General features: G+C 63.7%; 4 protein-coding genes and 1 long non-coding RNA gene across 14 annotated transcripts in view; 2 read left to right on the top strand and 3 right to left on the bottom strand.

The window, feature by feature from the left end:
• MROH1 (maestro heat like repeat family member 1) overlaps positions 1-2,884 on the bottom strand; it is a 62,182-nt gene extending 59,298 nt beyond the window's left edge. For 3 of the 8 annotated variants that reach the window (XM_042972665.1, XM_042972672.1, XM_042972671.1), the window contains exon 1: positions 2,799-2,884. The gene's annotated coding sequence lies outside the window, so the exon portion shown is untranslated. The other 5 variants (XM_042972666.1, XM_042972667.1, XM_042972670.1 and 2 more) reach the window with 5 other exon arrangements.
• A 3,749-nt stretch (positions 2,885-6,633) lies between these two features.
• LOC102953140 (testis-specific serine/threonine-protein kinase 5-like) lies at positions 6,634-9,533 on the top strand (the record flags this gene model as incomplete). Its single annotated transcript, XM_042972902.1, is given in 11 exon segments — positions 6,634-6,876; positions 7,200-7,274; positions 7,276-7,308; positions 7,507-7,709; positions 7,820-7,875; positions 8,131-8,260; positions 8,349-8,464; positions 8,906-8,922; positions 8,925-9,045; positions 9,132-9,314; positions 9,444-9,533. Coding segments are annotated over 10 exon segments (1,092 nt in total), but the record flags the coding sequence as incomplete, so codon positions are not given.
• Positions 9,534-10,583: 1,050 nt separating this feature from the next.
• Positions 10,584-12,471, bottom strand: HGH1 (HGH1 homolog). The gene is made up of 6 exons (XM_042972754.1): positions 11,750-12,471; positions 11,577-11,677; positions 11,376-11,474; positions 11,077-11,168; positions 10,859-10,981; positions 10,584-10,774 (listed from the first exon to the last, which is right to left on the bottom strand). The coding sequence occupies exons 1-6, from the start codon at positions 12,373-12,375 to the stop codon at positions 10,598-10,600; spliced, it is 1,218 nt and encodes a 405-aa protein (XP_042828688.1). The 5' UTR covers positions 12,376-12,471; the 3' UTR covers positions 10,584-10,597.
• A 78-nt stretch (positions 12,472-12,549) lies between these two features.
• On the top strand, positions 12,550-14,629 carry LOC122234868. The gene is made up of 3 exons (XR_006212813.1): positions 12,550-12,699; positions 13,718-13,902; positions 14,484-14,629. It is a non-coding gene; the product is annotated as an uncharacterized LOC122234868 (long non-coding RNA).
• On the bottom strand, positions 14,340-23,715 carry WDR97 (WD repeat domain 97). Of its 3 annotated transcripts, none has more exons than XM_042972749.1 (22): positions 23,511-23,715; positions 23,182-23,309; positions 22,375-23,003; positions 22,113-22,234; positions 21,250-21,949; positions 21,037-21,179; positions 20,712-20,948; positions 20,546-20,636; positions 20,230-20,362; positions 20,012-20,133; positions 19,680-19,740; positions 19,346-19,495; positions 18,986-19,243; positions 18,598-18,681; positions 16,875-17,303; positions 16,603-16,794; positions 16,317-16,514; positions 16,103-16,224; positions 15,861-16,023; positions 14,985-15,529; positions 14,839-14,900; positions 14,340-14,616 (listed from the first exon to the last, which is right to left on the bottom strand). In XM_042972749.1, the coding sequence occupies exons 1-22, from the start codon at positions 23,638-23,640 to the stop codon at positions 14,585-14,587; spliced, it is 4,731 nt and encodes a 1,576-aa protein (XP_042828683.1). In that variant the 5' UTR covers positions 23,641-23,715; the 3' UTR covers positions 14,340-14,584. The 3 variants fall into 3 exon arrangements, with proteins under 3 accessions (XP_042828683.1, XP_042828682.1, XP_042828685.1); XM_042972748.1 differs by having other exon boundaries at positions 14,345-14,762; XM_042972751.1 differs by lacking the exon at positions 14,340-14,616 and adding an exon at positions 14,671-14,793.
• Positions 23,716-23,747: the final 32 nt, after the last annotated feature.

Genomic DNA, 23,747 nt, shown 5'->3' with positions numbered 1-23,747 from the left:
TCAGGTTTGTATAAAAAAAAAACCAACCAATGAGAGAAGGTGGTGGGTAGGTACATTCGCATGAACCACAGTGCAAGGAGCGGAGCTTGACCATCAAACGGAAAAGGAAAGTGTGCCCAGCCGAGCAAGACCGGTTTTGTAGGGTCCCGTCCGCTGCCCCTGCCCCAGGCCGGGTGGTCCGTGTGCTGACACTGGACCCACAGGGACAGCAGCACGGACCCTGCTCTCTATGAAGACAAGCCAACGGCGAGCGGACTGCTGATGGCACACCAAGACGAAGGCTCTGCAGGGGAAGAGGGTGCAGAGACAAGGAAGGGTCTGGAAGGCACCCTGCATCTCACGGGCAGCGTGTGCTGAGCACTGACTGCCCGGGCGGTACCTTAGAGGCACCATCTCTTTCAACGCACACAGAGAGAGACACATCGCTAGGTAACAGCAGGGCGGGACCCAGCCAGGACCCGCGCCCTGAAGCGCCCGCAGAGGTCATGAGGGCAGGGTTCACAGGGTCTTCCCTGTCTGCATCCTACACCCTGCAGCGAAGCGAGAAGCGGCTTCCTCCTCATTCACCTCAACTAAACAGTCACTGAACCGCATTTAGTGAGCCGACCAGGTGCCGTCCAAGCCCCTGGCTTGAAGGGCACCCACGTGTATTGCGGTTGCCACGTGGCATGCGGAGGGCACAGAGATGCTGGGCCAACTGCAGCGAAGTGTCAGAAGGGGGCATGGGAGGTGAGGAGGCCATGGGCACCACTGCCCGGAGGCGGCCATGTCCACCTGACAGGAGTGTGGGAGACTGGGAAGTCAGGACACCCTGTGGGGTCACAGGAATGCCCCCCACCCCCGCAGCAGGCCCCGGGACTTGCCCTCTAGCACAGGAGCCAGAGGAAGAATAGACTTCCAGGGTTACCAACAAGGACGTGGGCTGATGACCTGGGAGAGGCAGTCCACGGCTCATCGCTCACAGTCACTTGATTACGCTATTTCTCAACCTTAGTCATGCCAAGCTGTGTCACTGGGTTCACATGCAAACCCCCAAAGCCAGGTAGCCCTCCAGCTCGGCAAAGAAACCACAGTCCTTGTAACTCCGGCAGCCGGTATCCCCTGAGCACCGGCCAGGAGCCACAGGGGCTTTCCCGGAGCCCCCACCCCCAGGAGATCAAATAACTTGGCTCACGGAAGGGACTCACGAGATCTGCAGCTGCAGACCAGCCTCAACCCGACGGCTCACCTGGGCCTCAGCGGACCCTAGGCCTGAAAACTAAGCGCAAACACCTGCTTCCAAGCACACGGGACTAGCGACGAATGCAGGTGCCACCTCTGATCCAACCATGTTTGCAGGCAGCTAACAGCCCCGGGGTGGGGGATGAGAAACTGAGGTGCAGGTCTGAACAAGCCGGCAGCCTGCATATTGGTTTCAAGGTAACCAAGTGAGCTCAACTCCGGTCACTCCTCTGTGATACCACGGAGAGACGGGAGACCCCGGCCCGCTTGAACCACGACGGCCTGAGGCCTGGAAAGGAGGACGCTGCGGACAGCAGCATGCTCAGGCCCCTGGGCTGCCAGGACTACAGGCGTGAGATGGAACCACATCGCGGTCAAGCCGCTGCTGAAGTTTCGCATGACTGGTGCTTCCCACGGGGGTCTCCTGGGGCCCAGTGCCCGCTGGGCATCCCCATCTGGACCAGGCGCCACCACTCAACCCCGACAGCTCTAGCACTCAACTCACCACCTTTACCCCTGACCTCTCCATGGCCCCCAACCCACCTGCCATGTCTTCCTGTCACCAGGCGATCAGATATCTGGGCCAGGAACCAGCACCACCCCTTCCTGTTTCTCCACCTCCGCGGGCACTCTATGGTCCGCTCACTGACCCTCTTCTTCTCACCCCTACCACCATCCCTTTCCAAGGTGGTCGCTGCCTCCAAGACTGTTGCCCCAAAGCCAGCCTCCACCGCAGCCCCACCTGCCCCTCCCCAACCGCCACACAGCCACGCCTCTGTGCCCCCCCCCCCCACCCCTCGGTACTCAGCTCGCTTGAGCGGGTCAGCCCCGCCCCCACCTTGGCTAGGCTGGCGAAGGGGAGAGTGTGCAAGTGTGTTCAGTCCAGCACTGCTCGCTCCGACAGAGCCCTCTCCTGGGGGCCTACCGCTGCACTGCAGGAAGGTCGGAGCCCGGCATTCGGGCCTGGGGGCCAGCCCTGGCCGCGCACCACCCAGCTCTCCCCCGGACTTGAGAGCTGGGTTTCCCGCGGCCCTTCCAGCTTTGCGACCTACACTCTGTGACCAATAATCCTCGTGACTTTGGACAAATTACTTCCCCGCTCCGGACCGCCTCCCTGAATGTCGGAGAAATCGGAAATGCAATGCCCCCTGAGCTTTGGGGCTCTCAGAGTTCAGGCTTGGCTTGCTCCATTGGACACCCCGGTGTCCTCGCGGCGGGGAGCAGGGGCGCGGACCTCACACCTCCCAGGGAGGGCACGGGCACCGGACTCGGCATCCCGAGTCTGCGTGAGGAAGGTGAGGGGCCAGGCAGCCGGGCCTCTTCCGGCTTGTGACGCGGCAAATCCAGCTCCTCCGGGGACTGGACGCACCTGAGCCCAGGGAAGGGGGCGGGCTCGGCCCCGCGACGCCCGGGACCCTCCTCGCGCTCGCCCGCTGACCTTGGGGAGGCGCCTCCCGACTTGGATTCCCGCGCGGCCCGGCCGAGGGGGTGGCCCCCAGACTCTCGGGCCCAGGCTCCCCCGAGGGGCGCCTCTGCGAGCGAGCGCCGCCGGTCCCCGGCTCCCGGTCGCCGTTTACCTGAGAAGCTGTGGCCGCGGCGGCCCGGGCGCCGCCCTCCCGCCAAGCCCCGGACCGGAGCGGGCGGGGCCGCACGCCGAGCCCGCCCCCGCCGCCCTCCGCCAACCGCGGCCCGGCGCGCGGCAGTCCGGCCCCGCCCCCACACGATCTCTGCGCTCATTGGCCGGAGTCGCGTCCCTCTCCCCCTCTCTCCACCCCGCCCACCAGGCCCCAGAGAGCAGGAGTGCGCAAACTCCGCCTCGTGCTCCGCCCCGCCCCCGGTCGCCCAGAGCCCGCAGCTGCTGACAGTTGGTTGGGCCCGAGCGCGGCCGAGCTGGCCGCTAGGGGTGCGGCCGGTCACTGCGCAGGCGCGGGGCGTGCGCTTCCCTCTTCCTCCGCCCGGGACCTGGCCGCCTCCCCCAGTCTGTTCCCGTCCTCCTTGGGCACTGACACCTCAAAGATGTCTGCACGCGGCTCCACGCACCGGGGGCAGCACCGGGGACTCGGGCTCGGCGCGTCACGGTGCTCAAAGCCAGTCCCCTCGCAAACGCACACCTGTCCAGGCGCACACGCCAGGTGGACCCAACCTGGACACACACGAGCAGTATCGTGCCCTATTATCTCTCACACAGGAATGCACCCACTGAACACGCAACAAATATCCAGAGACCCCGGGGGCGCCGACTCCTCCGCGAACAGATAGATGCACGTTTAGTCGGCCAACGAGATGAGCAGTTCTCTGCATTGGGGACCCGGGGCTCTGGAGAGAAGAGCAGATAGGTGATAAGCAAACAAGACACACCACGCGCTGTGAGGCGGAGCAGCTGGCAGGTGGAAGGAGGTGTGTTCGGACTCAGAAGGGAAGAAGCTGGGAGAGAGCTGCACCCCAGACAGGGACACTGGCACCTGCACACCCTCAAAGGCTGAAATCATGTAGACATGTCTAACCAAAAAAAAAAAAAAAAAAAAAAAAAAAAAAAAGAGTGGCGTTCCAGAAGCTCAGAAAGTGAGAAGAACGACTTGAGAAGGAAGTGGCCAACAGCACAACATCCAGGGCCCAACAAATGTCTTCATCTTGCAGCAGGTTGTGTCTGCAGAGAGCTGTGGGTGATGGTGTGGGGTGCAAAGTAGGGGCCCTGCTGCACACACTGGGGCAGGGTGGCTGCTGAACAGTGCAGGGAGGGACATTCTTTGTCCAAAGAGAGAAGGGATTCAGCTCGTTCTGTTGCAGGGATGGAACCCAAAAGACAGGGACAGAATCCAGAAGGCTGATGGTGAGGTGATGTGCTCTGCAGAGGGGGGCTGGCTCCTCAGGAAGAGCACTAACCACTCCAGCCCGTCACAGGGTGAAAGGGGGAGGGGCTGACCACAGCATCTAGAAGTTGCTAGGGCAGTGCAGGAGGCAGGCCTTTTGGAAGCTCACATCTGGAGGACTCGCTCTCCTTACCAAGCCCTGCCTCAGCACCCTATGGCCAGTGCCCAGCATGGCCCTCTGGCTCTGCCCCCCTCCCCAGCCTCAGCCAGACTTCACGCCCCAAGGGCAAAGGTGTCCCAGCACACATCACAGCTGTCATTTGACTTTGTTATGTTACACATATATATTTAAAAAAAAATTTAATGTTTATTTTTGAGAGAGAGAGAGAGACAGAGCACTAGTGGGGGAGGGACAGAGAGAGGAGAGGGAGACACAGAATCCAAAGCAGGGTCCAGGCTCTGAGCTGGGTCAGAGCAGGGTCCAGGCTCTGAGCTGTCAGCACATAGACCGACACAGGCCTCGAACTCAGTAACTGTGAGATCATGACCTGAGCTGAAGTCGGACGCTTAACCGACTGAGCTACCCAGGCGCCCACGTTACATATATTTTTAATGTTTATTTTTGAGAGAGACAGAGTGCAAGCAGGGAATGGGCAGAGAGAAAGGGAGACGCAGAATCCGAAGCAGGCTCCGGGCTCCGAGCTGTCAGCACAGAGCCCGACACGGGGCTCGAACCTACCAGCCGTGGATCATGACCTGAGCTGAAGTCAGATGCGTAATGGAAGGAGCCACCCAGGCACCCCGGCTTTCCTACATTAATGCCAATCTCCTTTCTACAACTGGAAGTTCTATGAGAGAAACGCCCCTGTCTGTGACTTGCTCCCAAGTGCTGAGCACCGAGCCAGGCACATGATGGGTGCTCAATGAATTTCATAGAATTGATGAATGACTGAGGGTACAGAGAGGGGAGGGCAGGAAAGACTTTGCAAAGGGAGGGTGGACAGAGCGGGGTCCTGCCTGTCTCCTCACAATTCTCACTGGCTTCCAGTTGTGTTCTGGCACTGGTGGGAGTTGGGAAGCTAAGAGGGGCATGGTTTCCCGGCTCCACAGCAGCAACTCAGAGGCACAGACACCCCTGGACAGAGCCACACGGTTTTCCCTTTTGCTAACACCTAACGCCCGAATAACAGCCCCTCTGCTTGAAACCAGGAGCCATTTCTCTTTCCTACCCCCTCAGTCAGCAAGGAACCTGTTAGTCTGCCCATTTTCCATGTCCCAGGCAACTTGCCAAACAAGGGCGGTGGGTGGGCAAGGGAATATTAAGCAGAAGCCTACTCTAAAGCAGCTCTGGTCCAACAGGGGTAAGAAAATGGGTCCGTCCTACCAGGGCGTCCCCAGGCCTGCACTGCAACAGGCACACTGTGACCGCCGTGGATCCCGGTGGGGACCAAGTCAAGTCCACAGATTCACCAAGCCTCCACCAAGACCCAGGCTCTCCTGCTGTCTCCAGGACAGCAGCCCATAGCACTGTGCCCTCTAGCTCACAGCAGAAAGGCTGCATGTTTGAATCTCCACTGCCCAAACTGTCACCCGTAAAACAGGAATCACTTGGTGGTGATCCGGTTTGAGCCCCCAGATGTGAACGCCTACCATGGGATGGGCATGTTGGGCACGGCCTGTGAACAGTAAGCAGGGCTGGGGGAGGTGACAGCCACAGCTCCTGTGACTCCTTAGGGCAGTGCCTGGCACAAGGCAGGTGCTCAGGAACATTAGCTGCTACTGCCCAGGGCAACGGTGCCCAGAGAAGACTCTGGAGGCCACGGGAAGAAGGGCCGACCACGTTGGCTACCGTCTCCTAGAGCTGGAGGGTTTGAGGTGGGGGCTCAGACCAGGGACTGTTGCTTGCCTTGGGGATGTGTCCAAGTCTCCAGAGAGCTCTGGGGGGCAAGGCCTCCTGCAGCAGACCTTGGCCTGGGTGAGAGAAGCTTCTAGGCCACAGCAGAAGAAAGCCAGAGGGCTCCCACCCAATGCCCTCTGGCTCAGCCTCTCCGGCAGCCCGCCTGGCTGCCACCTTGGCACCCTCTCAAAGCACGAGGGGGCTTCGCTGAAACAGTTGCCTGTATGTGTTCTGCTTCCTTTTCTTTCTTGATGTCCTTAGAGACCCTGCTGGCCTTCCTGTGGCTACCCTCCCCACATGCTCCCCACAAGCTTCTTTAAAGGTCCCCGTGGCCAGTCACATTTCGGATGGCCCACAGAGGCCTCACCCTGCCTCGAGGATTCTCACCCCACAAAGAGTGGGCCCTACAGGGGACAAGGTCGGTTCCAGCAAGACGTTCTCAGGGAAGGCAGGTCCTGGGGGAGAGAAGGACACCCCTCTTTGAGGGCACAATGCAGGGGCAGCTCTAGAACCCTCCATTCTAGAATCTGCCCCTGCTTTCCCAGAGTCTGCCCTGCCCCACACCAGTCCACGGCTGTGTTAGCCTCCCACCCCGAGCTCTCAGCCCTGGTCGCTGCCTGGCCTCTGCCCCGGTCCCATCAGCCTCCTCCAGCCCTGTCGCCCTAGCCCATCTGACACAAGTCAGGCCTCAGCCCTGCTCCCTGACCCCAACTCCCTGCAGTGAGCTGGACCGCCCTGCCCTCCGTGAAGGGCAGTGCCAGGCGAAAGCCGGGCCAGCGAAACTTCATGGAGCAGGTGCGTGAATGCAGGGACAATGGCTACCTGCTCTCTTCCAGGAAGATGGGCTCTGGGGCCTTCTCCAAAGTCTACCTGGCCTATGCCACACGTGAGCGCATGCAGCACAACGCCAAGCTGGCCTCCGACCTGCGGGGCAAGCACCATGCCATGGTGAGGTGGGCAGCAGGCTCGGCCACCGCCCTCTAGCCCAGCCCCAGTGGGCCCTGTCCTAACCCCGCTGAGGCACCTTCCTGCTGATCTGGCATCCTCTCTGGAGGCCAAGGCTCCTGCAAGCTGGCTACTCCCAGTTCCAGAACCCCTTGAGCACATCAGTGCCAGGAAAGAAGGGGAAGGCCAACACTGCCCCCCGAGGATGCTGCTTCCCAACCTCACCCCAGCCAAGCTCGGCAATGTGCACAAAGGACATGGGGCCTGTCCGTGTCCCCCTCCAGGGGCTGTGGTCTACACACAACGGCCACCCCCCACCCCTGCAGGTGGCTATCAAGATCATCTCCACTGCCGAGGCCCCTGTGGCGTTCTCCCAAAAGTTCCTGCCTCGTGAAATAATCATCACTCAATGCTACCTATAAGCACCTGAATGTGGTAGGCAGAGGCCCCGACCCAGCCTGTGCCCGTCCTGCCCATCCCCCGCTGGCAGCCGTCACCCTTCCAGCTGCCCAGGCCCACCCCCTCTTCCACCCGGGACCCTTCTGCTTGGGGCTCAGCCCCATCCCGAGACCCTGATCCAATGCACCGGACAGCCCCTCCTTGGGTGACAGCAGGTGGGTGGGGGCCTGGCAGGTGCGGCTGTACGAGACCTACCGGAACAGCCAGCACTCCTACTTGGTGCTGGAGCTGGCAGCCCGCGGCGACCTGTTGGAACACATCAACTGGGTGTCGGAACGCCGCTGCAGCCCGGGGCTGGATGAGGAGGAGGCCCGCAGACTGTTCTGGCAGCTCGTCAGTGCCGTGGCCCACTGCCACAGCTCCGGCATTGTGCATCGGTGAGGGCGCTGCCGCCTCTGCAGCCTGCTCCCACACCCGCATCAAGAGGCCACCCATCTGAGCCCAGGACCAGCACCTCTTCCCCTTCCCCTTCCCCTTCCCCATGCAGGGATCTAGAGTGTGAGAATATCCTCCTAGATGACCGAGGCCTCCTCGAGCTGACCGGTGAGCCTTTGGCCCAGCCCCTACCCTCTTCCCTAGATTACCCTGACTCGTGACCCAGCTGGACCCTCAACCCTCCCAGGAGGCCCAGCCCCACCCCTGCCCACAGCTGCACTTGCAGAAACCTACACACGCCACGTCTGCCCCCCCAGTCGTCCCGCCCGAGCCCTCGCTCTCTCGCCCTCCTGCTCCTCACCCGGGGGACTGCCTGCCCTGTGCCCAACCCCCACCCCACCCCACCCCTTCCCCACTGCAAAGACTTTGGCTTCGCCAGCCTTTTGGGCCTCAAGAGCTTGCTGCTGAGCACCTTCTGTGGTTCCGTGGCCTGTACAGCCCCGGACATCCTCATGAGCAAGTACAATGGGGAGCAGGCTGACCTGTGGAGCCTGTGAGTGGCGCCCGCAGGCACCCCATCGTAGGCAGGACCCGCGGGAGGGCAGGGGAGGGGGCACGCCCTGAGGAGCCTGTGCCCCCAGGGGCATCATCCGTTATGCCATGGTGACCGGGAAGCTGCCCTTCAAGGAGCGCCAGACCCACCGCATGCTGCACCTGATGCACCATGGCCCCACCTTCGGGCCGGGCATGTCCCCAGGTGAGTGAGGACACCCTGCGTCCCTCCCGAGCCCCAGCACGGGCCTGGAAAGTAGGCAAGAGAGACCTGGGTCCAGAGAAGGGTCATGCTGCATGGAGGGAGTGGCATGGGAGACTGACCTGGCACCCTACCCCCAACCCAGGCTGGTAAATGGACCACAGCAACCAGGGGACAGGGAAGCTGGGCTGGAGGACGCCCCGATTCAGACTCCTTGCCTGGAAAGGCAGCGGCCCCACCGAGCTCTGCACCAGCCCAGGGCACGCTGCCTTCCCTCTCTGTGCCCTGATCTCACGAAGGTGAAGCATTGACTCTCTCCAGGCATTTGGGGGGTCCGAATGGGCTGACTCCTCTACCCTGCCGGCGTTGTTGATGGTGATGGACGCAGTTGGGGGGGAAGAGAGTGGGCAGTGGGAGGCCACAGCTGTGAGCCCTCACCCACAGAGTGCCGGGACCTGATCCGATCCGGGGCCTGCTGCAGCTTCGCCCGTGCGCGCGCCTGGGCCTGCAGCAGGTGGCCGCGCACTGCTGGATGCTGCCCGCCACGCACACGCTCTCTGGCACCACGCTCAGGATGCCGCCAGGTAGGGTGGGGGCCCTGGGAGGGGGGTGTGGGCAGGTGGCTGGCCCCTCGGCGCCCCTCCTGATCCCCCACTGCTGTCGGTTGCAGAGAAGCCAGCTAAGCTTGAGCACTCGGAGCCTGGCAGAGACTCGGAGCCTCCGAGGCGGCGCCCCGGCACTGCTTCTGGGCCTCCGCCTGGGCCGTAGAGGCCGACCCAAGAAGAGGTGCAGGCTCTGCCCAGCTGGGGCTCTGGAGCGCGAGGACAGCCAGCCTGGGGGTAGGCGCCTCCAGGTAGCTCCTATAGCTGAGCTCCACATCTGCCATCAGGACCACGCCTGGGCACTACCTGGCATGGGTGGGCAGAGGCGAGGCCAGATAAAGCGTTTATTTTGTGGAGGGGATGTGGATGTCTCTGTGCAGGAAGGGCAACCAGCCACGGGGAACCATCCCGGGAGAACACATCTCCGTGCCACGTTTTTAGTTGGGAGGAGAAGAAAACTACAGAGAGTACCAGAGAGGAAAGAGATACCTCGTACCCGCGAAGCGACCGGCCTCAACGGGAGGAACCGGAGTGGACCCCAAGCTTTGCAGGCAGTGCCAGGACTGAGGACACGCGGAGTGGGGGTGCTGGGAGCTCTCGCGGCAGCAGCACTCCAGTGCCAGGGTGCAAGGGGCCTGGGAAGGCCAGGACTCTGGAATCCTGTGCCAAAGATGGCCCTGGGAAAGGAGCGCGCCAGGGGGAGGGCCACACTGACCCTCTACCAGGCCTGGTGTGGCAGCTTTAGAACTGAGGGACCACACAAGGAGCTGGGGAAGGACAAGGTTCTTGGGCCCATAGGAGGCTCCAAGGTGACAAAGGGCGGGAAGGGGAGAGGTCTGCTTAAGAGCGAGGATGCAGGCACATCACAGAGACACTCTGAGCGTGTCAGGCAAAGGGCTCGGACGCTCAAGGAAGCCTTCCAAGGACAGGGCCCGGTCAGAGCGGACAGCGAGGACGTCACAGCAGGGCGGGCCAGAGAAGACAGCAAGGGGCTGAGGGCCGTCCCGGGGCACAGGTCAAGCAGGAAGATGGAGAGAATGACGGGGACACAGCGCCCAGCCAGCGCTCCAAGGACAGACCAGGGGGTCACGGCCCTAGGAGATCCCAGGACAGGCTGATGCTGGAAGTCTCACGAGGTCAGTCCTTTGAGGCTGGGTCTCAGGCAGGGCACGCAGAGGACCCCAGAATAGAGCACTTGGGGTGGGCCTGGCAGCAAAGGGCCCTGCTTACACCGGGACGCCCACCAATGCACAGACCTCGACGGTGCCCTCCGGGGCCGCTCAGGCTTGCACTGTTTATCCGTCCCGCCCGTGAGCCATCTTCCTGGAGGCACCCGAGAGTCCCGGAGCACGGCTGGCTCTGACCGACCAGCGCTGCTCCAAGCAACCGGAGTTGCTGGAAGTCACGGGGCACAAAGAGGTCCCCTCGCCCTCCCAGGCGTATCGGACATTCGCCCTAGAGACCTCTCGGCAGGGAACGACCTCTGAGCAGGGAGACCCAGGGGCCCACAGCTGCCTGCGGGAAGGCCCGGAGCTCAGGTGGCTGTGGCCCCTCCAGCTCGTGGCTCCGGAGCCAGCTCCTCCGACCGCTCCCGGGTGTGCTGTTCCTGCTCCTGGCGGTCCAGCCGCTGCAGCTGCAGCTCCACGTCTTCAGGCACCTGCACCTCCAGGAGGTTTTCCATGCCCTGCTCTGGCTCGTCCCCAATGAGCACCTGCCAGCGGGGGAGGCAGGTGAGCAGCTGGGGCTGGCGCACCGCGGACATCCCGCCCCCCTTCCCCACCAGCCCCGCACCCACCTGAATGAGTTTCTCGCAGGCCACCCGCACGTCGGGCTCCGGCTCCCAGCTGTGTAGCTCACGCAGGATCAGGTAGGCTCCCTGGTTCCTCACCTGCTGCCGACCAGGTGCCGTGGCTGTCAGCTGAGAGAGGGCAAAGGTTATCCAGATATGTGCGTGCCCGCGCGTGTGTGGCACGTTAGGAGCCGGCATGAATACAGCAGGGCCTCTCTGCTCACCAGCATGATGGCTTCAATGAGCATCTTTCGGATGTCGGCATCAGGCTCCCTCTGCTTGTCTGGCGGCAGGTACTGCAGGTCAACAGGCAGCCCTAGGGGTGTGCGTGCGAGCCACTGGGTGCCAGCACCAGGCATCAGGCCAGACCCAACCTGGGTTAGCCCCATTCGTGCTCAGCAACTCCCTGGCTGGGAGGTTTCAGCCAGGTCAAGCCCTGGGCATCTTCTCCCTCCCGCCCCCCCCCCCCCACTGGCCTCCCCTTCTGCCCAGGGAACCCTGAGGCTCCACCCAAGCCACTCACGCTCCATCTCCTCCTCGGAGAAGTCCTCAGGGCCAGCCAGGGGCAGCAGCAAGAAAGGGAGAATGTCCACCTCGGGCCCAAGCAGCCACTCGTGGTGTCCTGGGGGGGGAAGGGGAACAGGAACGGGGGTCAGTCTAGAGGGGCCCCAAAGCCATCTCTCCGTCCCATCCCCCCAAACGCCACACCCCCACCCCTACTCACGATGCTCGAAGCAGCAGTTTCGGAGAGTCCCCACCACCCCGCCCCTGCGCACGGAGGAGTCTGGGAATTGGGTAAGGGGCAGCAGCCGCTGGACCACGCACCTGAAGGAAGGGATCACTCAGTGCCATCCCCGTTCACCTCCACCCCCTCCCCGCGGGAGCCCCGGGCTTCACCTGTCGGGGTCCAGCAGGAAGGCGCGCGCCGCGGGACGCTGGCTGAGGTTGGAGAGCATTGGCCCCAGGTAATGCAGGGGCGCGCGGGCGTTGTAGCCAGGCGTGCACAGCGCGCGCACCAGCCGCCCCAGGCCTGACTCCCCCGGCTCCGCGACCTCCAGCGCTGCCATCAGCGCGGCACACGGCGCCGGCTCTCGGCTGAGGTTGGCCAGCACGGCGGCCGCCTCCTCGGCCCAGGGCCACTGTGGATCCAACGCGCGGCCCAGCAGGCGGGCAGGCAGCTCGGGCTCGGCCTGCAGCAACGGCTCGTGCAGGCCGGGCTCGGCAGCGAGGTTGACGAGGGCGCGAGCGGCGTCGCGCGCCGGGGCCGGGGCCGGGGCCGCGGCCAGCTCGACCAGCGCCCGCAGCAGGGCCGCCTGGCCGGCCAGCAGCGTCCGACCGGGCCCGGAGCCGGTCAGCTCCAGCACGTGCCGCGCCGCCTCCGCCTGCAGGTCCGCCCGCGCCCCGAGCGCCAGGAAGGGCAGCAGCTTCGCCACCTCCGCCTCCAGGCCGGCCTCCGGCATCGGCGACCCTGCGGAAGCTAGCCCACTAGCCAACGCGCCCGCGCCAGTCCTGGCCTCCCCCATGCCCGCGCGGATCACCCCAGCCGCCACCCGGGCTGAGACCCGGCCCGTCAGAGGAACGGAAGCCGCAGCCACCAGTCGGGAGGCTGCCCACTCCGCGCGCGGGGCTGGGTCGGCGTGCGGAGGCGGGGCCGGCGCCCGGAGGCGGAGCCACACCGAGGGCCTGCGCGTTGTGGACTGCGTGCTCCGCCCCCAGCCCCACGCCGCGGCCCAGGGTGGCCCTGGAGGCGCCCGCAAGGAATCGTCGCGTGTGGTGTGACCCCGGTCCTAGGGGGACCAACCAGCCAGTGGCAGCTGACGGATTACATGGCCCCTCTTCCATCGTAGGTGGGGCAGAGCTCTATCTTCCCTGGAAGAGTCACATGGTCCGTTACTTTGACTTTTTTTTTTTTTTTTTTTTTAAGTAATTTCTACCCCCAGCGTGGGGCTCGAACTCACACCCCGGCACCAAGAGTCGCATGTTCCTTAGACTGAGCCAGGAAGGCGCCCCTGGTTGACTTTCTAATGTTAGACCAGCCTGTATTTCCTGACGTAACCTCCACCTGGTCATGATATATTTTCATTTTTTAAATGTTTATTTTGAGGGGCGCCTGGGTGGCTCAGTCAGGTTAAGCGTCGGACTGCGGCTCAGGCCATGATCTGGTGGTTTGTGGGTTTGGAGCCCCAGGTCAGGCTCTGTGCTGATATGGAAAAGCCTGGAGTCTGCTTCGAATTCGGTATCTCCTTCTCTCTCTCTCTCTCTCAAAAATAAGCATTAAAAAAAGTTCGTGGGAAGGCACGGGAGTGGGGGAGGGGGAGAGAAGGGGAGAGAGAGTCCCAAACAGGCTCTGTGCTACTTTGCATTGATCTCCTGACCGAAATCGTGACCTGAGCTCAAACCAAGAGTCAGAGGCTTAAGTGACTGAGCCACCTAGACGACCCTCTCATGTTGGTATTTTTACAAATATATCTATTTTTACTTATTTTCTCAAGCTCTGTGCCCAATGTGGGGCTTGAACTCCTGAGTTCAAGAGTCACACACTCTACCAACTGAGCCAGCCAGGTGCCCCTCTCATGTTGGTATTTTAAAAAGAATGTAATGGTTTTATAACTTAAAGCATGAAACACCTGTAGCAGCAGACCGCCCTAGGCCTCCTGGTCCTTGTCTTAGCAGGCATGGGTCCTTTTATACAAAGGTCCTGGGGCTTCTTGCCCTACTCTGCGAGGAAAGGGCCACCCTCTTGGCAGCCCCAGAACAAGAGCCCCTGCACAGTTCAGGGCCTGGGGCGGGCGGGTTGCGGACAAATTCTAACCAGAGAGCCATGGAGAAGAAACTTCTAAAGTCGGAGGCTGAAAACATTCACAGGAAACAAACTGCTGCTTGAAGGCCCAAAAGAAGGATGTAAAAGCTAGACCGGCCCTTCGCAAAGGCACACCCCACAGCCAGTGCACACCTGGGCCCTACGAGTTGTCTGACCAGTGTCCTGGGAGCTTTCGACAGCTCAGAAGGAAGCCAAGGCCCTCTGAGCCCTCTGAGACTTCACATACGAGGTATGTCTCCTGACAATTTTCAGGTAGAAGGGTCCAAAGGGTTGCTGTCCCTCTATTGCTTCTTGAATAAAGCACATGGGACCCCATCAATTCCTCTCCCTTCCAACCCAAGGGTAACCAAGGCACCAACAGATTCTGGTCTCACCTCCGGCAAACTGCAGGCTCCCCTCCTTTACACTTACACACACACACACACACACACACACACACACACACACACACACACACACCTGTGGCCACCTAGACCCTCCCAGTCCCTCCATGCCTGGCCACTTGCTGGCCCACAAGTTCCCCCTCCCATGTTGACCTCAGTAATTTACTGACAAACGCTGGCTGAGTGCCTGAGCAGGGACATGCCCACATGGGATAGGCCCCTCTCCAGGCAGACAGCCCCCGCCGCCCCCCCCCCAAGTGCTGACCATGCCAGACTCCAGCGTGGCCCTGGCTCCTGCCTTGCACATGCAGCTGGCCACTGGGAGATTCACAAGACACAAGCAGGACCTCCCCGTGCACCCTTGCAGCCCCCAAAGATGAAGGTGGCACCCAGTTTTCTGGCCACGACCTCTGGACTTTATTTCTAGGAGGAGAACAGTTGGCTGGAAAGCGGCTTCCTGCCTCCAGGCTGGAGGGAAGAAGAGACCGGGGCCACCAGCCTGGTCAACTGTAGCTGTCAGGGTTCGTGTCATCTGGCAGAAAGTAGCGCTGTAAAGCAGGCTGCAGGAGCAGTGGGGGCAGCGGACGGGCAGGCCTGGGCCAGGCCGGGGGGAAGGGACGAATTTCCACCCTCGGCAGGGGCAGTTTCAGCATGCGGATGGAGCCATGGAGGGCACTGCCCACCCGGAGCCGGGACGGCATCCGGCCTGTGGGCCAGCAGGACAGTGAGGTCTCAGGCTGAGGTGGAAGTCAAGGTCTAGTTCTCCCCCCGTCCCTACTCACCTCTCGGTCTCATCGGAGACCTCTGGACCTTGGCCTCCTGAAGCCGGAGGATAGGGTAGTGCCTGGAGGGGTAAGGAAGTGGGTTCGGCCCCGTCAGCCCCTCAGCTGCCCCGCACAGGCCCTGTCCCGGCCGGTGGCCCCCTCACCAGCGATCCCAGGGCTGTGGTAGCACTGTGTTGGGCACAGGTGGGCGCAAGCTCAGGCATGGGCTCTCGGGCTCCTCCTGCAGGGGACTCTGCTGCCGGGCCCGCTGCCGCTCACAGAAGAGGTTGAGCGCATCGATCGGCCCCAGGTCCAGCATCTGCGACTGTGACCAGTCCGTCTGCTCCAGTGGCAGTGGCTCATCCGGCAGCACAGCGGGTACCGAGGGGTGCGAATGGACCTCGGACGAGGGGCAGAAGTGTCGCAGTGTCTCTGACAGCGTGCGTCTGGTCCACCAGAAGCACACTGGTGGAAGCGTTTGCTGGGCCTGGGACTCAAGGGTGGCCAAGTCCAGCTCCCCAGGTGAGACCACCAGTGAGGGGGCCCAGGAATGGGCTGAGGGGGTCGCTGAGACATGAAAAGGTGACCCAGAGAGCACGGAAATCTGAGACGGGGCCTCCTTGGGAGGAGGGTAAAGTGCCGAGGTCCTGGAGACCTCGGGCAGCACCTCTGACAACTCGGCTACTACAGAAGGCTGCAAGGATTCCACCTGTGGGGGAAACAGCCAGTTGAAGATGCCGCCAAGCCCAAGGCAGAGGCTCTCCCTCCCCCAGCAGGGAGGCCTGAGTGGTGCTGCCCCTGGCCCCAAGCTTCAGACCTGGCTGCAGACTGCTTCCTGGGGAGGAGCAGGAAGATCCCCAGAGATGGGGGGTTGGGGGACAACAGGAGAGGACCCATGAGCACAGGTACAGAGCAAGCCGAAGAGCCAGCCAGCCGTACCTGGATCCCCCCCCACCCCGACTTGGGAAAAGCCTAGGGAAAAGACAAGAGGCTCCACTGGCAAGTGGCCTGCCCCCCCCCCCCCCCCCATCCACCGGGACCTGTAGCCGCTCCATCATTTCCTCCAGCTTCTGGCAGCAGCGTTGGCGCAGTGCAGCCTTGCAGTTGGCGTCCGGGCCCTGGACCCAGGTCGTCATCTCCTTGAACAGGAAGCCCTGCGGATCCTGAAGGCCTAGCCCTTCCAGCAGCTTCTTGAGCCAGGGCCTGGGACAGTGGTGAGCAGCTAGCTTATCCAGAAGCCTTCCTCAGCTGGTGGTGAGGATGAGTAGGGAGCAAAACTCACCGGCAGGAGGCTGGCGAGTAGAGGAAGTAGGACATGAGCTCCAGCACCACCTCGTGGGACTCCAGGGAGCAGGCCAGGAGGAGCTGCAACGCCAGCATCACGAACTGCTTCTGCGTCTGGTCCTGAGCGCAGAGGAGCGAAGAAGCAGCCGGGTGGGTGCTGGAGGCCCGGGGCGGGCCTGGGGGCGGGGCTGGGGGCGGGGCCAGAGGTGCACCTCGAGGCTGGGGGGCTGGTCCAGGTTGAGCAAGCGCTCCAGGATGCCCCGCAGCCGGTTACAGAGGTCTCTGCTCACGTCGGGCAGCAGCCGCAGCAGCGCTCCCAGGATGTGCACGCGGTCTGCCCAGGAGGCCTCGTCCAGCAGGTCCGTGAGCAGCGAGGCCAGGCCCTCCACCGTGCCCACTTCGGGATACACCTGCGGGTACCCAGCGCCGAGGCCCTGTTCCCTGCACTGCCCGCCTCCCCGCCAGCCTGTGCTTCCCAGGTGCCCGAGACCCCCGAACCTTCAGGTTGAAGATGGGGAACAGCTTTTTGAACCAGCTCTGGCAGACGAAAAATTGCAGAAACCTGGGCAGACGGCCGTAGCGCTCTTCCCAGAGCGAGCGCCTGAAGGGGTACGAGGGGCCGCGCGAGGCCTGGGTCCCGGCGGAGGCGTCACGAGAGTGCAAGGGCTTCGGGGTCGAATCCTCGGGGCTCTGCGGGGCAGCGGCAGCGGCTGCAGGCCCCCCTCTCCGCTCCTGACCTTGGCAGCCCCGGGGGCCTAGCGGGTGCCTACCTTGGCCTCCTCCAACTCGGAGAGGTGCCCGCGTGGGCTCAGGGAGTCGGAGGCCCAGTCCAGATACAGCTCGTCCTCCTCCTCCTCCTCCTCCTCCTCCTCCGCCTCCTCTTCCCCCAACCACCGGATCAGCTTCTGCTGCCACTTGGCATGCCACTGCCTCCCGCGTCGTCGTGGCAGCCACATGTCCTGGCTCCCACCTGGCTGCAGAGGGGAGAGCACGGGTGGCCGCTGGCATGCCGCGGGAACTCGGGCCCCCTTCCGTAGAGCCCAGGAGCAAGCCCCCCGGTCCTCCCTTGCCTGGCGTCTGCCGTGGCTGGTGAGCGGGGCGGGGGCTCCGAGGCCGCTGACCTCCCTGTGCGGCCACATCTGCTGCAGCACCACGGAGTTGGGCACGCTGCCGGGGAAGTGGACGGGCCTGCGCGAGGGCTGCAGGTGGACACGGCGGGGTGGGCTGAGAACCCGAACTCCACCCGCCCTCCCACCCCACTCGGTGGCCAGTCCAGCTCCGCGGCCGGGTCTCCCGGAGCTGAACTGGGCTCGCGCCCCCGTCCACCTGCACCTGTGTAACACCCCCGGACCGTACAGACTGGGAACTAAAACTTCGTCCTCCTTTTGAAAGAGGAACTGCATGGAGCTGGGCAGAGGCTCAACAGTGGACTGCGGCCCTGAGCTCTCGGGCACAAGTGGACACTCTAGCTGCTGGGTGGGTAGAACGTGCAACTCGATCTTAGGGTTGTGAGTTCAAGCCCCACACTGGGCTTGAAAATAAAATCTTGTGAAAAAAGGACACTCTGTAAAAACTGGTTTCCGGTAACCAGACTAAAGTGCCAGAAAAGCAGTGACGTGTACAATGTGATTACATCTTCTAACCACAACTTTTAGAAAGCAACCTGTGTGAGTTCCCTAATGCCTCTGCAATTTGCGAGTGAAGACCCTGGCTTTTGCTCGTCAACAGGACTCAATCTGGGTTGCTACCAAATCTGTGCTACCCGGATCGTGACTCCCTGTTTTCTCAGTCAACACCCAAAACGCTCAGACAGGCAAAGAGAACCTTTAGAAACCAGGTGGAAGGACAGTCAAGGGAGGCATCAGCTGTGACGACTGAGGAGGAAATCTGGGCGGCCTCTGGGGAGCGCTGACACCCCCACACCCTCTCCATGGGACTTGGCCCCCAGCCCTGGAACCGGGATGTCCGTGAGAATTGGTGCTAGGAGCCTGGAGAGGTGGGCTGAGGGTTTGGGTAGATGGTGCGGCTGCAGGAAGGATCGGCGACACCCCCCACCCCCCGCCCCGGGCAGATGACAGTGCCAGCGTGTGCAGGGAGTCTGGGATGGAGACGTTGGGAAGCTGGCAGAGTGCAAGGGGCCAGCTCCTGTGGCCTCTGCTCCTTTAAAGGGAGAGGACTCTGGTCTTCCAGACGGTCCGTATGGCACCTGCTCACCCAGCACTTTCACTGGGGAGGAGGTGTGCCGGCACAATGAGCTGGCAGAGGCCTTGGCTGTGCCTAGTGTCTTCTCTGGGAGTCTCTGGCCCTCTGGCCGCTGGCCCCCAGAAAGCAAGGAGTCAGGGCCCACAGACAATAGCACCACGGCTGGGCTGGCCAGGAGGTGGGGGGAGGGCGACAGGCGGCTCGGAGATCAGACTGGACCAGGAGGTCTGCAGCAGAGGGACGACGGGGTGCGTGAGAAGGCTGCCACCAGAGAGAGCAAGGGACCCTTACCTCACAGGGCTGAATGGTGGCGGGAAAGAAGCCTCGGAGGTTGGAGAGGAGCTCCTCGGGCCGCCTCGTCATCAGGAGGGGGATCTGGGACCGCAGAGGGGCTCAGAGCCAAGCGCGGGCCCCCAGTGCCCCTGCAGCTCCGCTCCTGGGTGGGCAGCACCCACCCGCCCGGGCGCCTCACCCTGTGCTGGGGGGGGGGGACGGTAGGCCCGGGACCACAGGCTTCTCCCCTTGGAGCCGCTCCAACTGCAGCTGCAGGTCCAGACCGAGGCCCGGGCTGCCGCTCAGAGAGGAGCGGGCCAGCGGCTGAGGTGAGGGAGGAGGAGTCGCGGGGCGGGGGGCGGGGTCATGGGGGCAGGGTCGAGGTGGGAGGGGCGGGAGGCCTTACCTGGGAGGCCCTGCTGTGCACCCCCCGGTGGGGGCGGGGGGTGGGCAAGGGGACTCGGGGAGGGGGGGCGGGGCGCTGGCCCCCGGTCCCCAGGTCCTGCAAGGGGCGGGCTGCCGGCCCCCTTAGGGCTTCAGTGCAGACCTCGGCCTGCCTAAGACTGAGGGCAGCTGTGGGCGAGGCACACACATCGCAGGTCTCTCTCTCCAGCGGGAGGGTCACAGTACTCCATTGCTGGGACTCTCTTCCAGAACGCATGCCCTGGAAGGGGTGCAAAAGGGATAGGCAGGGGTGAGGGGTGAGGCCCCGGGGTGAAGGGAGGGGCTGGAGTCTGGGCTGAGGCTGGGGAGGCTCTATACCCACCAGCAAGCCAGGGCCATAGATGAGACGCAGATAGTTGTCAAAGGCCTCCCGCCGCTGTTGCCAGGAGGGTGGGGGCTGGGCTGCCGGGACCACCAGCCCCAGTCTCAGCATCTGAAGGTCTTCATCCCGGGAAACTAGGGCTTCTAGGTCCTGGGTGGGGGTTAGGGGTCAGCCCATTCCTCCTTCAGTCTTGCCATCTGCTTTCCAGACAGCCACGGGATCCCACGCCTGCCCCAGGGGCTGAAGGAGAGTGGCCTGAGCCCAGGGAAGGTTGTAGGGCTGGGGCTTTGGGACGGTGAGGGGGTTGGGGGTTGGGGGTTGGGACCCACCCCACCTCCTCCAACACTGGCTGCTGAGGTGTGGCCGTCTGGTGATGGATGAAAGACAAGTCCGTGCTGCAGACAGGGATGGGCACAGGTGGGACACTAGACGTCATCACCAGGGGGACTGGGCAGAGGCTGGGACCAGCACCTGGGGGTGGGCATGGCCAGGCCTCTGTCAGAACACAGCCCAACAGCCAGGAGTGGGGATGCCAGGCCTGCGACAGGTCGGGGTGGTCTAAGTGGCCTGGGAGCTCTGGGTCCCCGAGCTGGGTGCACGCAGCCAGGCCCTGACTCGGGGGAGCTAGGCAGGGGCCTCTAGAACAGTTCAGCTGGGCCAGCAGACCTAAGACTGGCCACCCCACGTAGGCTGGCGAGCCTCTGCAGCTGGGCTGAGGTCAGCGACTCCTGGGTGGTCGGTGGCAGGGGAGGGTCATCCACCACATCAGGGACCTTCCGGCATAGCTTCTGAACAGGAGAAAGAAACCTACAGCTCTGGCCTGGGGGGGCCTGTCTGCCCACAGCAGCCTCACTCTGCCCAGGAATCCTGTGCCCACTGCATACCTTAACCAGGTAAGATGTGGGCAGGTAGAGCCTATGGGACACCAGGCACAGTCGGGAGCCCAGAGCCAGCACCAGGTCCCCACTGTCGCTGCAGAAGGTCAGGGCCTGAGGGGCACCATTCAGCCGCAGGAGCCTGGAGGGAGCGGCCAGGGCGAGAATCCAGCCCTGCTCCAGAGGAGGAAACTGAGACACTAGCAGGGGCAAGCCCCCTTTCCCCGGTCCAGCCTCTGGGCTCTGCTGGGGGCAGAGGCAGGGGAGCCCTGCTGGCTGCCGACGGGCTCCCGACCCCCCGCCCCCCTTCCCAGCCCCAACCCACCTCAGCAGGCGATTCTCGGCTGTCCAGATGCGGATGGTGCAGTCCAGGCTGGAACAGGCATACAGCTTGAGTGTGGGACAGCAACACAGGCCTGAGGGACCAGGGCTCAGCGTGAGGGACCAGGGCCAGAGGATGGCCTGGGCTTTATTTTTGGCCTGCCCCTCACCAGTGATGTGGTCCGTGGGGTCATCCTGGGGCCGGTGATCGTAGCGGAGGCTGTTGCCCAGGCCAAACTGCACCAGGCCGTAGGTGGCGCCGTCTGGATCCTCAAAGCCCACAGTCACCCGCTTCCCCAGAGCGCAGAGCACCGTCGCCGGGCGGCAGCAAGAGAAGGTTCGCAGCAGGCAGAGGCTCTCCTCAGCATAGGGGAAGACACGCCACATCTTCACGGTCAAGTCTCCGCCTGCTCAGGTGGGAGGCAGGACTGCGCCTTTGTCTGGGGAGGGAAGGGGTTCCCAGGCCAGCCCCCTGGGGGGAGGAGAGATGCTGACCGGAGGACACAACGCAGTTCCAGGTAGATGCAATGGCGGTGACGGGGCCCGGGCTGTGTGCCTCGGTTTGGAAGACGGGCTTCGACCGGCGCCACTCGAGGACCGACAGGGTGCCATCCGTGTGCCCCACCACGGGCAGGTACCTACGCATGACATTAGCCAGTCGGCGCGGGCACCATCACCTTGCCCCACGTGGGCGGCTCCGGCACCCACCGGTTTTTGTCCTTCCGGGGTCGGGCCAGGTCACTGAGGCACAGCTCGCCCCCATGCTGGCGTACGATCTGCCAGCTGGCGAATGCGCCGCTGGGGTCTGTGAGGTGGCTGTACAGGTGCAGGCAGCAGGGCCTGGGCGCGGGGGCCGGGGGCGGGCACACCCGGTTTAGCACGCGCATGGGGCATCGTGCGGCGTTGGCACACACCAGGTGTCCGGCGCGTGTCAGCAGCCACAGTGCTTCCCGCGGTAGGCAGTAAAGCAGCGAGGCTGCGCCGTCCTCCGGTTCGAGCAGCAGCGCGCTCACCGTGCGCCCGGTGGCGACCGACACGAGGTAGACCGAGCCATCGGCGCATGCGCACACAAGGCGCATAGGCAGCGGCGGGGGCGCGGGCGCGGGCAGCGCGGGCGCGGTCTGCAGGTGGAGCACCGGCGCTGACAGCTGCGCCAACGGCGAGTAGAGCTCGCGAAGGAGCCACAGCTCCACGCTGCTCGCGCTCAAAGAGAGCACTGGCCAGCCGGGGCCAGCGGGCGCCAGCAGGCGGTTCACGTGCCCAGATGGCACCCCTCGGCCCCGGCTGCTCAGCGCCACCTCGCCCACCTGTGCTGACGCCTGCAGGTCCCACGTGCGCAGCGTCCCATCCTGCGAGGCTGACAGGACTAGGGCGGTGTTCGGCAGGACGGCCACAGCTGTCACTGGGCCTGTGGGAGGGGCACCAGGGGATCAGGGAAGGGGAGCAGGCGGCCCGGGATGCAGCCGGTGCAGAGAAGCTCGGGGAAGGGCTGGCGGAGACTCCCGACCGCCGGAGCTCTTACACAGGGTGGAGGGAGAACGGGCCTCAAGAGCCTAAGCGGTATGGCGCACCTGTGTGGCCCACGAACACCATCCGGACCTGCCAGTCGGCCTCCCACACCTTCACTGTGCTGTCGCGAGAAGCCGTCACCATGGCCTCTACCTCCTTGCAGTAGGCCAGGTCCGAGATGGTGCTGAAGGGGAAGAGAGGCCTCCGCAGACTCAGCACCCCCCGGTGTGTGAGCCCCGGCGGCCCTCCATGACTTGTTTTCTCTCCTGGATTCACCCGTCCTCTCTCACCCCGCCTTCCTCCCAGTCCCTAGGCACCCCTCACGTTTTATGCAGGTCCCGGCGCACGTCTACGAGAGCCCAGCTGTCCAGATCAAAGGTGAGCACAGCCGAGCCACAGGCCGCGAAGCAGCATGGGGCTTGGTGGGAGGGCAAGGGCCCGAGAACCAAACGGGTGACTGCACCTGCAGGGCTTGGTGGCAGCTGCAGAGGTGACCCACACGGCACCAGGCAGCGGCCTCCTGAGCGGAACTTCCAGAGCACCAGGCTGCCGCCTGCCTCTGCCACCAGCAACAGCCCCAGGCTGGGCACCGGCAGACAGCAGACGGGCTGGTGGCCCGGCACCCTGCCCACCCCTGGCTTGCTCAGCCACAGCAGGCTGAGGTCAGGCCTTAGTATGGCCAGCCCCTCGGGGCCCCAGCCCACGAAGCGGCCCACAGCACCCAGAGGGCCTGGCACCGCCACCAGCCCCGTGAGCACTGCTGGGGCACACAGCTTCTCGTAAGCCCAGCCGTCTTCTCTGTGCAGGTGCAGGCGGCCCGCACCATCCAGCACCACGAAGCGTCTGCCCGCTGGGTCCTGCGCCACTGAGCGCAGCCCAGCTGCCACCGTCAGGTGGCGCAGCGGCTCCAGCCCGTGTGTCAAGCGGCCCACGCACAGCTCGGCTCTCTTTTCCTGCGGGCAGGGGCGAGCGGGCCTGCATTCAGCTGGGGGAGGGGGGGTGCTGGAGGAGAGGTAGTGCCCCTGCCTAGGGGAGCCAAGGGGATCCGGGCTGAGGGCGTCCTAGGGACAGCGAGGGGAAGAAATGGGCCAGAAAAGAGGCCTCGAGGCAGGTGCCACAGGCAAGCCCCACCTTTTCCACGAAGTCACGGAGGCCTGTACGCAGGAGTAGCCATAGCTGGCGGGCACGGGCGCGCGGGGTCATGTTCTGCCACCGCAAGCTGCTGGTAAAAAGCCCTGGGACTGGCTCCGAAAACGACTCTGCGGGTCAGCAGTGGAAACACTGTCGATGTGTGGTCTTGGGCCCCAAACTCTGGAGGCTGTAGGCAGCCAGGGGCCCTCCCGAGTGCCTCGCCAGGTTAGGGGACTCCCCACGGAGTGTTGTGTCGCGGCAGGCAGAACCGGTGCCTGAGTGAGGCCTGTCACGTGGGGATCTGGGGCGGCGAGGCCAGGCCACCTCACCATTCTTCTCCTTGAGCAGCCCTGGATCCGGGACGTCATAGCTGTCGGCATCGTACAAGTCGAGATCCAGGATCAGGCTGTCACCTTCTACTGAAAAGGGGTTGCTGACATCTGACACTCCGGTCTCCATTTTGGCCTCTGCAGGTCCGGGCCGCTCAACAGCCCCCTAGGACCGTTGCTAGGATACCGGAGGCAGTAGCCCCGCCCTTGACGCAGACCCCGCCCCACACGCAGCAC

The sequence above is a fragment of the Panthera tigris genome, chromosome F2 (genome assembly GCF_018350195.1).
Source record: "Panthera tigris isolate Pti1 chromosome F2, P.tigris_Pti1_mat1.1, whole genome shotgun sequence".
Taxonomy (NCBI): domain Eukaryota; kingdom Metazoa; phylum Chordata; class Mammalia; order Carnivora; family Felidae; genus Panthera; species Panthera tigris.
This window is presented reverse-complemented; position numbering and strand designations above follow the sequence as displayed.

Coding starts and splice junctions, on each gene's coding strand:
- WDR97 (XM_042972748.1), bottom strand. CDS start 23,640: ATGGAGACCGGAGTGTCAGATGTCAGCAACCCCTTTTCAGTAGAAGGT. Junction 20,363..20,545: donor GCCGAGAATCGCCTGCTGAG/GTGGGTTGGGGC, acceptor CGCTCCCTCCAG/GCTCCTGCGGCTGAATGGTG. Junction 14,901..14,984: donor CCACAGCCCTGGGATCGCTG/GTGAGGGGGCCA, acceptor TTACCCCTCCAG/GCACTACCCTATCCTCCGGC.
- HGH1 (XM_042972754.1), bottom strand. CDS start 12,375: ATGGGGGAGGCCAGGACTGGCGCGGGCGCGTTGGCTAGTGGGCTAGCT. Junction 11,169..11,375: donor CTCCGAGGAGGAGATGGAGC/GTGAGTGGCTTG, acceptor GCACACCCCTAG/GGCTGCCTGTTGACCTGCAG. Junction 10,982..11,076: donor TCATTGAAGCCATCATGCTG/GTGAGCAGAGAG, acceptor GCCCTCTCTCAG/CTGACAGCCACGGCACCTGG.